Source organism: Sarcophilus harrisii, chromosome 2 (genome assembly GCF_902635505.1).
Source record: "Sarcophilus harrisii chromosome 2, mSarHar1.11, whole genome shotgun sequence".
In the NCBI taxonomy this organism is placed as follows: Eukaryota; Metazoa; Chordata; class Mammalia; order Dasyuromorphia; family Dasyuridae; genus Sarcophilus; species Sarcophilus harrisii.
This window is the reverse complement of record NC_045427.1, coordinates 261898198-261913096: the sequence shown is the minus strand read 5'-3', so window position 1 is coordinate 261913096 and position 14899 is coordinate 261898198. Positions and strand designations below refer to the sequence as shown.

At 47.8% G+C, this 14899-nt stretch overlaps 3 protein-coding genes across 5 annotated transcripts in view; 1 reads left to right on the top strand and 2 right to left on the bottom strand.

The window, feature by feature from the left end:
• Positions 1-8317, top strand: part of DNAJC17 (DnaJ heat shock protein family (Hsp40) member C17) — a 32888-nt gene extending 24571 nt beyond the window's left edge. The window contains exons 9-11 of one of the 2 annotated variants that reach the window (XM_031952101.1): positions 214-294; positions 900-1019; positions 7589-8317. In XM_031952101.1, the coding sequence (XP_031807961.1) occupies positions 214-294; positions 900-1019; positions 7589-7711 (324 nt within the window). In that variant the 3' untranslated portion in view covers positions 7712-8317. The remainder of the gene's footprint in view (positions 1-213; positions 295-899; positions 1020-7588) is intronic. The other variant, XM_031952102.1, reaches the window with a different exon arrangement.
• Positions 3139-6861, bottom strand: C2H15orf62 (chromosome 2 C15orf62 homolog). Its single transcript, XM_031952103.1, has one exon. It carries the CDS (start codon positions 4789-4791, stop codon positions 4267-4269), a length of 525 nt encoding a protein of 174 aa, XP_031807963.1. The 5' UTR covers positions 4792-6861; the 3' UTR covers positions 3139-4266.
• Positions 7934-11882, bottom strand: GCHFR (GTP cyclohydrolase I feedback regulator). Of its 2 annotated transcripts, XM_031952104.1 has the most exons (4): positions 11625-11882; positions 9442-9536; positions 8390-8459; positions 7934-8097 (listed from the first exon to the last, which is right to left on the bottom strand). In XM_031952104.1, the coding sequence occupies exons 1-4, from the start codon at positions 11658-11660 to the stop codon at positions 7969-7971; spliced, it is 330 nt and encodes a 109-aa protein (XP_031807964.1). In that variant the 5' UTR covers positions 11661-11882; the 3' UTR covers positions 7934-7968. The 2 variants fall into 2 exon arrangements, with proteins under 2 accessions (XP_031807964.1, XP_031807967.1); XM_031952107.1 differs by having other exon boundaries at positions 7934-8459; positions 11625-11878.
• Between the last annotated feature and the right edge of the window lie 3017 nt (positions 11883-14899).

Below are 14899 nucleotides of genomic sequence, written 5' to 3'. Positions count from 1 at the left end.
TTTGTTTGACTCTGGAAAAATTCTTCCCCCACCTTCCCCCCATACAATGGACCACTGACCTTTACCAGAACAGAGTTCCTTTTTCTCCAATTTCTTGCTGGAGGTGGGAGGAATCACAGTTTCATTCTAGATATAGCATGTCTCTTCTGCTGAAACAGCCTGACCTGGCCAGTGGGCTGGTGGGTGAATCAGCCTCCCTTTTTGTTCTCACAGTATGGTGAAGTGCTCAACCTGGTCATCTCCAGTAAGAAGACAGGGAGTGCTGTGGTAGAGTTTGCTTCTGTCAAGGCTGCGGTGAGTATCAGGACCTTGAGGTGAGAGTCAGCCACTTGGGGACAGATTTACAGGACCCTATAGGCCCCCTACACTGAAACAAAGGTCAAACCAGCCAGGACACAGCAAGTGATTCCTGGGTTCCTCGGAGGGGGTCTCCTTCTACTCATCTGGATTTCTTTTGGCTTGTAGGAAAGAGTCAGTTCTACGTAGGGGCAGGGCCATGAGGTTTATAACTGAAGGCATAAGTGTTAGAAATAACAAATGAGAGTTTTTATTAGTGTGCTTCTGGAAGCCATCACAGGACCTTCCTTCTACCATTTCTGAAAGCCCTGCTTCCCAACCTCCTACCAACATGCACACCTTATGCTTACTGTCTCTCTGCTTTAGATAATTAGCACCACTCCTTTCCTCAGGGGCAGCTTAAATTTGGTCTATTTTCTTTGAGGGTCATTTGGTTTCAATTTCTGCAAAAAGTATTGGCATCTCAGCCCACCATGTTAAAAGTTGCCAGCTCTTGCTATAGACTTTGGGAATCAAATATTAGCATGAGACCAGCACTCTGGTCCCCATTCCAGAGTCGGTTAGGTGACATAAAAAGAGGGTCAAACCATTGCCTTTGGCAGGTATTGGCCGTCAAGAATGAAGTGGGTCTCGTCAGCAACCCTCTGAAGATCTCCTGGCTGGAGGGTCAGCCACAAGGAACAGTGAGCAGTGATGGCACGAGCCACTCAGGACTATCACAGGTAGGAAGGCACCAGAGACTACTGGATTAGGCCTTGCTTGAGGTTTGGGAAGCCAACCAGAGGGCAAAATGAAGAACTAGCTGTTGTAACCTTTCTTGGGATCCCTTTCCTCTCAGAATAAGGTTTGCTCAGGAGGAATGAGGCTGACTGAGATTAATAGTTTTTCAGTACTTAACTTTTTTCTCCTTTTGTGGTTTTCCTGTAATTTTTTTTTTTTTTACTGATTTTAATTTTTGTGTGTTTTATGGTATATATAATTATTAGTTTTTATTTCATGTGATATATAAATGTTATAAACTCTTCTTCATTATAATAATTTTTCTTTTGTTGGATGTCATAGACCAATGGATTTTACATTTTTCTGATCACAAACCACTAACGATAAAAAATTCATTGTTTATGCACTCCCCCAAACTATATTTATTTACTTAAAATTAGGCATATGTATCACTGTACAAATAATTATACCTCCCCACACATCTATATAAAACTTAGAGAAAATTGAAATTTAAAGAGGATGAAATAACAATGAAATTGTATTTTAAACAGAGGCAATAATGAGTTACTGGAGTTTATTGAGTAGGGAAGGGACACATCAGACCTGCACTTTTGAAAAATCCCTTTGGCAGTTATGTGGAGAATGAATTAAAGAGGGAGAAACTTTAAAGCAAAAAGTTAGTTAGTAGTCTATTGCATTAAGGCAGAGAGAGGTGAGTAGTGTCTGACTAGGATGGTGGCTGTGTAAATAGAGACAGATGTGAGAGATGCTGCGGAGGTAGAAATGACAAGATTTGACAAGTGATTGGAATGGGGATTTGAAGATGACTGATGGTTTAAATCTGGATGATCTCATCAGTCACAAAGAAATTTGGAAGAAAGCTGGTTTCCCATGTAATTTGATCTCTGATGAAGATGACAACGACTTCATGCCTGCTCATCTCATCCAATCCAAAATGAAAATGGTGGCATTGGGGGTACTTACTATTCACAGCACAGGAAAGTCTACAACCCTTGGACTACCTGTCACACCACCAGTTGACCTAGGAGTGAGACTGGGTCTACTGGGATAAGATTGGGATTTCCCAGGAGTAAGAACTGGTTTAGGTGCATGGGAAGCAGTTAGGTTATAACTACTCTGAAGGCCTATCTCCCTGTTTAGAGGGGAAAGTTGGGAGCTTTCATAACAAAGGCAGTCGGTGATATTGGGAATGTTAGGGGATAAGGATACATGTGATTTGCTTGGGTTACTTTGGAGACTATCAGTCCATTTTCTGGGGATCCTGGGATCAGTGCACAAGGATATTCCTCTCTGGCTCGTCTGGATAGATGTGTAGCAGCATCTGAGACTTAGACCAAGTGCTTTTGGGAGGGGAGGCTTTGGGAACCTGTTCTCTCCTTTCCCCTCTATGTTAGCGTGCCTCCTTGACTCTCATCAAGTAGCTCTTTTCAAACTTTTTGGTCTTAGGATGCCTTTTCACTCTTAAAACTATCAAGGAGCTTCTCCCTTTTCCTCAAAGAGCTTTTTTGTGTGGTTGTAGCTCCTTATATTCACCTTATTAGGAATTAAAACAATTTAGTATGAATATGAAAATATGACCACTGCATTGGAGGAATAAACCAACTTCTGTGTAAGAGATAAGGTTCTGTCCCTGGGAACAATGCCTTTGACTCCCCCACTCACCAAATACGCAAGTAGTCCAGGAGGGAAGTCAGACGCTCCCTCCAGTTTCCCTTACTCTTGCTTTTGGGGAGAGGCTCAAGAAAGTTCATTGAGCTCCTCTGATTGCAGGAGTCTTCCTTGCTTTGAGTAAAGGAAGCCATGCCATGGTCCTAGAAATATACTGCTGCCTTCCCATACATGTAATACAGGCAATAAAACCTGTCCATCAGATGACAGAGTTGGAATATCTAAACTCAGGAAATGCCCTGAGGACTTGGGATGGGTTGGGAGATGGGAAGAAGAAGAGAAAGGTTGTACTCAGTCCTCTGGGCTTGTACCACAGTGAACGCATGGGTATGCCCCTCGCTGTGTTGGCCTCAGGTGTACCTTGAGGTCCCTCCTCTTTAAGCAGCCCTCAGGTCGGTTACCTCTACATGTCCCATACCAACCCAAGCGTGAGAGGACTGGCCCTGTGCAGTCCCAAACACCTCAAGGAAAGGGGAGAAGGAAAGGATTTTCAAAACAACCCTAGGGTCCTTCCACAAAGGGACATTATTCCACGGTCTTTGATGTGGCACTGTTGTCCATTTTTATTTCTGGTATACACAAAGGGACCCCACAGTTTAGGGCACTGGTATGAGAGGTGGCAAGATAAGAAAAAGGAGTCATTTGGATTTAAGCTTTCTTTTGCTTCCCTTCACAAGCCAATTTGGGATATTGCACAGGCCAGTCTATCTTTTGAGGACTGTCCTGCAGCCTTTGGTCCCAATTTCTTGGCCATGACCCCCAGCTGGATCTTATAGCCCAGGTCCAAGGAGCCCGTTTTGAGCTGGCAGATATCCTCCTGGAGAGCTTCTCTGGGTCTTGGCAGGGTGGGCACTGGCAGCTCCTCAGTCATAGCTGGGCACTCTGTGGTGGTTCTGCCAAGTGCTGGCTGAGAGTCCATGGTCACTGCCTCCATGCAGGGCTGTGATGAGGAATTCTTCCTCCCCCCTCGTCATTTCTAGATCCCAGGAAGAGAGTGTGAATCACTTCCTCTCCTTAGTTGAATTTTGCTGGTGCTTCCAGGGAGCCTTCTGCCAAGTTCCTTGACCTAATCTGCCGCTACAGCTCCCAAGCCCCCAATTCTAAGCATTGGATTGATGCCTTTGAAGTCCTGGTCTTGTTGCCCCTGCCCATTGTCCTCAGTACCTCACAAGGGCTGGTCTTGGGGCCCCCCCAACCCCTGCTGACCTTTGTCAGCTCCTTCCCCTGCCACACTTCTCCCACATCTCCAGATTGCTCCCTTCTGCCCTGCCGGTGGCCAGCTTTGTCTGGTCTTGTGGTTCTAAGGAGCTCCTTCTCTGTCTCAGCCTGCCTCGGCCTTCCTCCATCCTTCTGTCCAGGAAGTCATTCCTTACTTGCCCCACTGCACCCTGTGGGAGGAGGACGACCAGTTCCTCAAGTCTGTGATGAGGCTCAGGCTGGTTCTTCTCCCTCCCCTGCCCTTTGTATCTGCTCACCAAGTGGAGCCTTTATTGGTCAGCCATTTAGCCCTCTCCCCTCAGTCTTGCCCCCTCCATCCCCGTCCCTATCCCACCATCGCCTTCAAGCCCATGGGTCCCTGGGAAATTGCTCTCTCAGCATCTGCAGGACTTCCTCAAGAAGTGAAATCCCCAGGTCCACCTTGAAGGAAAAGAAGGGGTCAGTCAGGTCAGCAGGTGCCCCCTGCAGCGGCGTGGCGTCCAGGGAGTCCTCCTCAGAGTACTCGTGTAGCGTGCCAGCCAGGGAGATGGCCGAGGGCAGGGTGGCCGAGTAAGCGCCAGTATAGGTGTGGGGGGGCTCGAGAATGTTAGGACAGCTGGTGCTTTCCCGATAGAGGCGCGGGGGTTTGGGGGGGGCCAGCAGCGTGGATCTGGGCTGCTCATCCCCCCACAGAGGGAGGCGCCGGCCATCCGGCCTCCCCCGAAGCTCCCGGATGACCTCACGGTTACTGTATTCCTCATGGTCTCCCCCCGCAGTGCTGGCTTGGCTGAGCACGCTGCCTTGCCGTCGGAGTCGTCGTGGTCTCCCCAGGCTCAGACGTTTGAAGAAAGAATTGTTGCGGAAAGATCCTTTCCGCCATGTCTCCATGGGACCGAGAAGAGCAGGCCACCTTGGCTGCCCTTAGGAGGCCTCTTGGCCCAGGGATAGACTGACTCGCAGAGGCTCAGAAGCTGCTGATCCCCGCTAGGAAGGTGTGGGGAGACAACCCAGGGCTATGGGCAGAGGCCACCTGGGTCTCTGCTTGCGCTGTCAGCGTGCCTGACAGCCAACAAGCCGCTGAAAGTTGTGGGAAGATGTGTCCCGGAGGAAAGGGCAGAGTTGGAGCCCTCGGCAGGCAGGCCTGGAGGTCTCAGGAGAAAAGAGCCAAAGGGAAGGACACTTACTGGAGCGAGAGGTGGTGGGCGCACTGGTTCAGACGCAGAGCTTCTTGGGATGGACAGGAGCCGTGTGCTGGGGCCTCAAGGCGTGGGGGCCTTGGCTTGAGCCGCACTGAATTGGGTCTCTGCTTGGAGTGTTCGGGGCTCCTGCACCGGCAGGTATGGGGCTGTTCCCTTGGAGGCTGGTGCCTCCCAGCTTCTGATGAGTGGTTTGGCTGCTTGGGCTGGTGTGCGGCAGCCTTGGTGTGTTTTTGTTTCCAGCTGACTCAGTCACGTAGGAAGTCGGGTTTCATGCTTTGGGTAATTGCAGCATCCGCATGTGGGGATCAGGGCAGCCGCTCCCGCCAACGCCCAGGGCCAGTAGTGGAGAGTTGGAAGTTCCTCTGGGGACTCACCAGCAGCTGAGTCCTGGAGCAGGCCTGCTTTATGTCACTGTGTTGTTTGCTTTTTCACCATTGATCAGTAGGGTCTTGATATAGGGATGCCCTGTCTTCTTAGTCCCTTGCTTTACGAGGAAGCTGGGAGTTAACTGAAAAGCAGAAGTGGGGCCTGACTGTCAGAGGAGGAGGGACTGGTTACTAGTGCAGTGCACTAGAGAGTGACTCACCCTCTATAACCGGATGACAAGCATTCATTAACTCAGGCCCACAGCCACGGATGGTGGGAAAGGAGCCAGAAGGTGTGTTAGTGGGAGCAGTCGTGTACCAAGAGAATGTGCTGGCTTGAGCTACAGATGAGCTCACTTCATGCACGTGGTGAATTTCCATGGTGAATGAGGGGGGAGGGAGATAGATGAGGGAATAATTCTCTTGACCCCTTAGGGATGAGGATATGGCCTGGCTTTGTGTTCAGCCTAACATCCTGCCCAGTGAGGTCTTAGCTTGAGTTTTTTACCAGTCCTACTGACAAGACAGGTTCTGCCAGCATTCTTAGAAGGAGAGTGCTTCCCCCTCATTTTACTAAAGAGGGTTTCAGGGGTAACCTCCTGGTACTAGCAGAGCTGGAATGAATGAACAAGATCCCAAATTAGAATTCTGAACTCCGAGGCAAGATGAACAATTTCAAGTCTTTCCCTTCCAGCTGCCTGGGCTTACAAACCAAGACTCCGTTTTCTATTGCTCATGGAATCTGGTGGTATTTTGGGCCTTAGGGTCTCACTGGGCAGCATTTTACTAGTTCTGTGTTTGACTCTCAGACTTTACTGTGTAGTGTTTGCAGGCCACAGGCCAACAGGATTGGAAAGTGAGCAGTAGAAAACCTAGCCTTAATAGTCTCTCTCTTGGGAGCTGTGATCACGGGGGAGGGAAAGGTCAAGGTGCGAGAGTTAAGCTAAGGGGCATTTCCCCCAAGCCATCTGGCAGCATAAGCAGCCTCTTCTTCCATTTTCCATGAACACTATTCCCTAGACTTTCTCAGTGTTTGGTCCAGGAGGAATCTGCCTCCCTGAGGTCCCACAGGATGTTGCCTGACAGCATCTTCTCCCAGGGACAGAGAGAAGAGCCCTCTAACCCTCTGCTTTGGCTTCCCTTGGCGGCAGGTGTGTGGGAGAAGAGGCGATTCAGATCACAGATTGCTCCCACCTGCTGCTGGAAGGGGCTCCCTAGCTTCTGCTGCTCCCAGGGAGGCGGTTTAAATCATGTTTTGTACAACTTTGCCCATTGAGATGGTTGGCTATTATTAACCTGGCATTCATTAGTCCCAAACCAGAGGAGAGCCCTGCCCTCCGCTCTGCTTAAGAGATGAGCCAGACCCAGAATTGCTTTCCTCTCGGGTGGGGCTTATTCAGACAAGGGTGAGCCTTCTCTTACTTTCTGGCCCCAGCGTCATCACCGGGACACTAGTCTAAAGGTCTGAATGAATGACATTTTTTGGATAGGAGGGTAACTTTGAGAAAGATGTGGAATGAGGCAGGAGGCTCCCCTTTCCCCAGAGCCAGCTGGGGTACTCCTAGACCCATTGATAATGGGGAGGGATCTCAGCACATTCAGAGAAGCTGTCTTGATAGCGTATCACAATAATATGCTCTCGGTTTCACTGGCTACAGGGCCAGCAGTGTAGCAGAATGAAAAGAATTAGTGTATTAAGGGAGCAGCAGGTGGTGAAGGCTGGGATGAGTATGGGGGAATTCTTCCCATTAAAAAGAGAAATTGGAATTGACTGCACAAAGTGAGAGGGAACAAGAAAGGAAACAGCTGAGGGGGATCATGGGCTGGGTGATGTCCCAGCTGCTTGAGAGGCTGATGAGGCAGGAAGCTTGTCCCCCCAATTTGGTTTAGAGGCCACCCTCCTCTCTGTTCTTAGCTGAAGACCTGACTCAGGACACACTCCAGACTCACGGCACCAGAGCTCAGTCATTTTCTCACTTCACAGCAGCCCAGGTTCTCTTTGTCAGCTAGAGAAGCCAGCTCTTTGGGGGGAACCTGCAGATGTAGCCTCAGTCCTTTCTCAGAAGGAGGGGATGCCCTCCTGGGGGCCCGTCCCTAACCCTCTCTCCTCTGTGTCCACAGGGCTCCGTGCTGTCAGAGAGGGACTACGAGAGCCTGGTCATGATGCGCATGCGTCAGGCAGCGGAGCGGCAGCAGCTGATCGAGCAGATGCAGAGGGAGGACGAGGAGGCCGTGCCCACATAGCCCCCAGAACCCAGCCCCTCTTCCCTTCTTCATCCCTCCTCCCTTTTCTTAAATTAATACCTACAATAAATTTTTTTAGAAAGTGACCGATTGTGCTAAACATTAGTGACCGTCAAGAAGGTGGCATGACCCAGAACCTCTCCCACACAGGCCTCCATCTATGCTGGAGGCTCAAAGGAGAGAGCCCCAGTCCCATGAAAGAGAGAGAGGCCTAGGCGGGGCAGGAAGACAACTCTGTAGTTCTTTATTGTCTGGGACTAAATTACAGTGTGGCCCGGGGACATCTTCACACTGGGTAGTTTCTTGGCTGGGCCCCCCAGCTGGGCAAGCTCTCTTCTCCCTCTAGGAAGTTTCCTGCTGGCTGTATCAGGGCCTGCACAGTGCCTCTGTGTCAGGGATGAAGCAGGCAGGGCAGTGGGAAGGGGGCTTCGAAGCACTCCCCGCCCCAGCAGATGGGACCCCAACCACCGACTGCAGCAGGTTGCCATGAAGGCTGTAGGTGCTAGTTAGGGGGACATGACAGGTGAAGGAGGGAGGCTGTCCTGATCAAGGGGCTGGGAGGAGGGGGCAGCTGGTACACAGAGACCTCTTCAGAAAGAGGCAGAAGGTTGAAGGGGGATGTGGCTACTCTTTGTGAAGGCACCACACCAGTGTCTGGCCCACGCCTGTCATGCTCACCACACGGTAGCCCCAGACCTCCAGTTTATCCAGAACGATTCGAGGTGGATCGTTGACATAGTATTCACAACTGTGGAGAGATAGTAAGGGGTGTGAGACCAGGCAGGAAGAGGACTAATTCCCCTCTCCCGTCCTCATTCCTAAGAGGAACAGAACTGACCCATGGAAACACCAAGGTTTACTTTCATTTTCTTGGCAGTAAGTATGCTTTAGTCTCCTTTAATTAAGTTTGGTTAGGGCCATGGGGCTTTTAAGTAAGGATTCTTGAGTGGGAAACTCAAGACAAGGGAGTCATTACAGCAGTCCTCTGCAGAACTCTAGAGCCACTGGCTGGGATCGATACTCATCTTCTCTTCCTCTCAAAACCCTTCTGACTAAGTCATCACCTCAATATGACATCTCTGTGATCAGGAGCGAAAAACATTGTAGGCAGCTCTCTTCCCCTTCTCAGCAACCCTGGACAGTGAACTAATATTAAGACAGTGGAAAGGAAGCTGCTTTGACAGGGTACAGATTATGATATTATGCAAAGCATGGAGGAAGTGGCTAGATGACTTATTTGCAGCAGCAAAATAAAAGCTTTGCTCTGTGCCTCCCGGCTTTCCAGCCTATGGGATTTATTCTTTGAATTAATTCTCTCTCTTTTCAGGAAAGAAATCTTCCCTCTAGTTTTTACCTAGTGCCTGGAAAGCCAGGCTTAAAGCAAGGCCGGTTAGGTACCATTGTGAGAAAGCACAGAAGAGGAACAGAGTTATATGTAGAAACGATGTGGTTTCAGAAGCCTCAAAGCTGTAGAAAGCACTGATTTGCCCGCCTGCCCTGCTGCTGGTGGGGCTCTGTGAGTTGAAAGCAGGGCCAGTGTCCAAGGAAGAAGCAGTAGTTGAAAAATTGCTACAAAAGACACTGAACTCTCTGAAAGGCTGGAGCAGCCCACAGAAAAGAAAGCCGACCAGGGCAGCTAACTTCTCACTGATACTAGTCTCATAAAGGGGGCCCGTAGAGAGAGGTGATGGGGATAAGTGGGAGGGTGCAGGGTCGTCCCTTCTACTTACAAGTTGTTTCCCAGCATATTCCTCTTAGTGGCCCCCAAGTATCCCATCAGCTCCTTGTCAGAGAATTCGTCTCCTACCATCGTGGGACCCACTTCCTGCAATAAGGAAACCAGGGGGAAAGGTGCTGAGGTCAGAGAGTGGCCTTCCCTCTTCCTCCTCCCTTATGTACCCCTTAGCCAAGCCTATGGTCAGAGTGCTGAATGGACTCCCTTCAGAAGCTGGAAGGATGGAGTTAATGCCCTCAGGAGCTTTCAGACCCATAATAAACTGGGAGGGAGCACTATGATCAAAGAGATCATCAAAGAGAGGGGACAGGAATGATGAGATTGGGTAACCGGCCACTGATGGGCCCTGGCCAGCTTCTTTCATCTCAACCTTGCCAGCCTGGCATAGGCAGGTAATTAACACTATCACCTTAGAGCACTGCCAAGGCTTCTCCCAGTTGTGAGACCTTGTCTTTGCCAACCCCTCATCCTCTTCATTCCCCTTAGTGGGAGGAACTGTGGGCTCAGTACTATGCCGCTTCCTCTGCTGGAAAAACAGATCCTACAGGACCCCTAAAGGAACAGGTGGTGCTCACACCTACTCTCAGTGGTAGCCAGGGACCCCATGTCTAGTGTTGTGTCTGTTTCTGCCTGTAACCATCTAGTGTTGTGTGTGTACATATAGCTTTGGCTGTATCTGAGACTTGTGTATATGTAGCTCTGACTGTGTGTCTGAGTCTGTTGTGTATGTATAGCTCTGTGTGTCTGATTGTTGTGTATCTATAGCTCTCTCTCTGACTATAGCTCTATGTCTGATTGTTGTATATCTATAGTTCTTTGACTATAGCTCTATGTGTCTGAGACTGTTGCGTACGTATAGCTCTGTGTGTCTGATTTGTGTATCTATAGTTCTGTGTCAGACTGTTGTGTAGATGTAGCTCTGACTGTGTGTCTGACTGTTGTGTATAGTTCTGTGTGGAGACTGTTGTGTACATGTAGCTCTGTGTCAGAGACTGTTGTGTACATATAGTTCTATGTGTCTGATTTGTGTATCTATAGTTCTGTGTCTGAGACTGTTGTGTAGATGTAGCTCTGACTGTGTGTCTGAGACTGTTGTGTACATGTAGCTCTGACTGTGTGTCTGACTGTTGTGTATAGTTCTGTGTGGAGATTGTTGTGTACATGTAGCTCTGACTGTGTGTTGTGTACATGTAGCTCTGACTGTGTGTCTGACTGTTGTGTATAGTTCTGTGTGGAGATTGTTGTGTACATGTAGCTCTGACTGTGTGTCTGACTGTTGTGTATAGTTCTGTGTGGAGATTGTTGTGTACATGTAGCTCTGACTGTGTCAGAGACTGTTGTATACGCACCTATAGCTCTGACTGAGACTGTCTCTGATGGCACTGTGCGTGTCTATCTGGCTATCAGGGTGTGACTATGGATTTCTATGTATATGTGTGTTCCTGTGACCAATTCTAGATAGCAGTGTATTCTTGTATGCTCACGTAGCTGCAGGCCGGCCACTGGCAGTGTGTGACCGTTTAGGCCGACCCGAGTGTCCCGTCAGACCTTGTGCATGTTTATTCCTTGCAGTTATACCATCCCATTCCCTTTCTTTCCCCTAAAGACCTTGCACAGGCGTACAGGTATATATTCTACCTAGGGCCGGGATTCTCGGAGGGAAGGCGAGGAGGTGCTGCGTGCCTCTCGAGGCAGTGAATTGTGCCCCTTTGCTTCTGAAGCAGGTCTAGCTGGGGCAGGAGCAAGAGACTTCCTGGCCTTCCCTCGAGTGGGTGGGGCCGGCGCTTAGAAAAGTCCTGCCCAACAGACTGTGTCTGGCCCTGGCTGACCGGGTCGCAAGGACCTTGCTACTCAGAGGGAGAGGAGGCGATCGGGCTGGACCGCCTCCAACCTGAGGTCGGGGGAGGAGGGGGAGGGGAGTTGGGAAGGCTGGGTTTCCCCCCGGGAGTTGTAGCCCGGTAAGATCTCTCCTCTAAGGCGCGGGAAGGAAACCCGCGATCCCAAGGGCGCACCTGGGGACGCAGGAGCGCGGCCCGAGTGCACGAGAGGGAAGGGTGTGCCCAGGCTCCACGGATCCCCCAGCCCGCGCTGGACAGCGCTGGCTGCGGGAGCTGGGCCAGCTTGGTCTCACGCCTGGTTTCAGCGCCCGGAGCTGGAGGTTAGGGAGCAGGTACTCACCATACGGATTTGGGTGCTAATGAGCAGGTACGGCATGGTCCCTGTGTCCCTCCTCAGCTCCACGGGGCTCGCAGGTTCCGGGGTCCGACGGTCTCCCCACAGCTTGGGGTGCTCAGGGGCGAGCGGCGAGAGCCAATGTGTGCCTCCGCACGAACCACTCTAATCGGGGTCCCCTGCGTCCGAGAGTCCCGTTACTCCCGCTCTGACTCCAGGAGGTTCCGCTCCCAGTCCCGACAAATCCCAGGAAGACCGTCTGGTGACCACCTGACCAATCAGAGGCCGGCCGGTCCTATGACGCGGGCCCGATCGCTTCCAAACATTTCGAATAGCAGATACTGATTTCAGGGACAGTGCAGGGACCAGGGGAGACCGTGACCTTCTTGTTAGAATGGACGGCAGTGACCTTGCCCCTATACTGGCCGGCCCAGCTTTGTCTGAACCAGGACGTTAAACTTTAGAACCATTTGTAAAATGTTTCTCTTTGAACTTCCTAAGATCTTGGGCAGCACCCTCCAGCTTTCCCTATTCCGGTACCCTTCTCCTCCTCTCTTAAATCCAATTCACTTGCATGGCATCCCCTCCCTGATGTCACGGTCCTCTTGGAGAACGAAGGGCAAACAAAACTCCTTTCCTCCAGACATTTCTTCTTTGAATATTTTCCAAGAGTCTCAATGCCAGATTCGAGAGGCAAAACTGACATCCCTTAAAGGAGCTTTACTATTTAAGGGGAGATTACGATACTTCATCCATCAATTTTTGATTATATCCATTGTGGGTGGTTTCTACAGGATTGCAAATGGAAGCCCACCAGAACCTTTCTACCTGTGCTTTCCCACTCCATGTTTTGGGTCTTTCCTCTGAGGATCCAGCTGATGTATTGGGAACTTTCCTTTATTTCCAACATATATTCCAACTATCCTATCTTGTATGTACATAGTTGTTTGAATATTGTCTCCCTCATTAAAAGGTGACCTTCTTGGGGGGCAGAGGCTATTTTTTGTCTTTTCTTGTCTCCTCAGAGGTTAATCCTGTGCTTGGCACATAGTAGGAGCTTAATAAATGTTTCTTGAATCAACTTAGCTTTAAATTTCTTGAGATTTCATGGAAAAAGGGGAAGTAGGGTGGGAGTTGATTATCCCTTCTCATCACAAGAAAATCTGTTGTAATATTACCTTGTTCTTTTTGTTCCCCAATTTTATTTTATTCCCTTATTCTTTGTAGTTAGGTCAGCTAAATAGGCTTATCAATTTTCTTTGGTCTTTTCAAAGAATCAGCTTTTAGTTTTATCAGTTGCCTAGTCTTTTTATTCCAACTCATCTATTTCTTGTTATTATCAAGATTTCCTCTTTTGTGCTTATTTTGGATTTTAAACTAGGTTTTTAAGTGAACATGCAGCTTCTTCTATGTTATTAATGTATGTTAGATATATTTTTTCCTTGTTGGGACATATGCAACTCTCTGATCAGGTAACTGACATTACCTGATTTCAGTACTCTGTTAACTACAGTTCCCAGTTCAGAGATGATTTTTTTTTTCATTTCTTTGGGTGAAGAGATCAATTCATCATCAAATATTTATTGAGTCCCTACTATATGCTAGGCACTGTTCTAGTTGATAATGAGAGATATAGGGAAATATCTCTTCATTCTCTTCCTTCCTTCCTTCTTTTCCTTCCTTCCTTCCTTCTCTTCCTTCTCTTCCTTCTCTTCCTTCTCTTCCTGCCTTCCTTCTCTCTTCCTTCCTTCCTTCTAGGTGCTCCTTCTCTTCCTTCTAGGGGTTTACAATCTATTTAAGGAGATAGCTGTAGACAGATAGATAGATGTCTAATATATATATATATATTTCAATCTATTTTAGAGTTGGGGTTCTTAACTTAAGGTCCAAAGGTTAGATTTCAGAGAGTTCATGGTCCTGGATCAAAAGAAATTACATCTTTTTTTTACTCACCTTTGGTTTTTATTGTAATCTTATGTGTCTTATTTTGTACATTTTAAAACATTATTTCTAAAGGTCCATCAGTTTCATCAGGTTGCCAAAGGGTCTATGATCCAAAAAAGATTTAGAATCACAGTTGTATGGCAAGTCAATAAACATTAAACACCTAATGTGTGCCTGGTACCATACTGAGCACTGGGTTACAAAGAAAGACAAAAGACAAACCCAATTCACAATCTAATGGGGGGAGGGTGGAACAATATGCAAACGACTATGTACAAACAAATTATATACAGGATAGTTTGTGATAATCAAAAGAGGGAAGGGGCTAAAATTAAGTGGGATCAGGTAAGCATCCTTGTTAAAAGGAGGATTTTACTGAAACTTGAAAGGAAGCCATGAGTCAGAGATAAGAAAGGAGAGTCAGGTGTGGGGGACTGATAACGAAAATGTCTGGAGGAAATAAAAGAAAGAAAGAAAAAGAAAATATCTGGAGTTGGGAGATGGAGTTTTTTGTTTGCAGAACAACAAACAGGCTAGTAGAGAGGAAGATTTAAAGGGTAAAAGACTGGAAAGTTAGGAAGGGGCTAGATTGTGAATGGCTTTGAATGCCTAAGAGAATATCTTTATTTGCTCCTGGAGATAATAGGGAGCCATTTGAGTTTACTGAGTTATGCCATGATCAGACTTGCACTTAGGAAAATCACTTTAGTGACTGAATGGAGGATAGATAGATAAGGAGATTTAGGGTAGATAGATACCCTCTCTCCCCAAAGCAGGCTATTGCAGTAATCCAAGTCATGAGGTAATGAGGGACTTCACTAGAATAGTGGCAATGTCAGAGGAGATAAGGGAACATATTTGAAGGTTGGTACAAAAGTAAAATCAGACTTTGGTAACAGATTAAATATGGATCTACTCTAACAATAGAAGACAATATAGAAATGCCAAATGAAGACTTTTAATTTTTAAAATTTTAATTTATTGACATAATTGAATTAACCATATAACCATATTCACAGTAAAAACTTAATAAGCAATCTTCGTCTCAGTCTCATTTTACACAATTTAAAAATGAGTTCACAAGAGGTTTTAAAAATGTCATTTTTATTTTATTTTATTTAGATTCAACTAACAATATTTATGTTCTCTGCCTTCTCCCATCCCATCATGGGTTTGGGGGATTGTAGGGAAAGACAAAACCTTGTAACAAATCTGCATAATCACTGGCCATTGAAGACACTGTTTATAAAGTATGCACTATAAATGTGCCTGTTCTTTATCATATTAATCTCCACAGCAGCAACTACCACCCTTCTACCCATTTTCAAAGTCAGTGA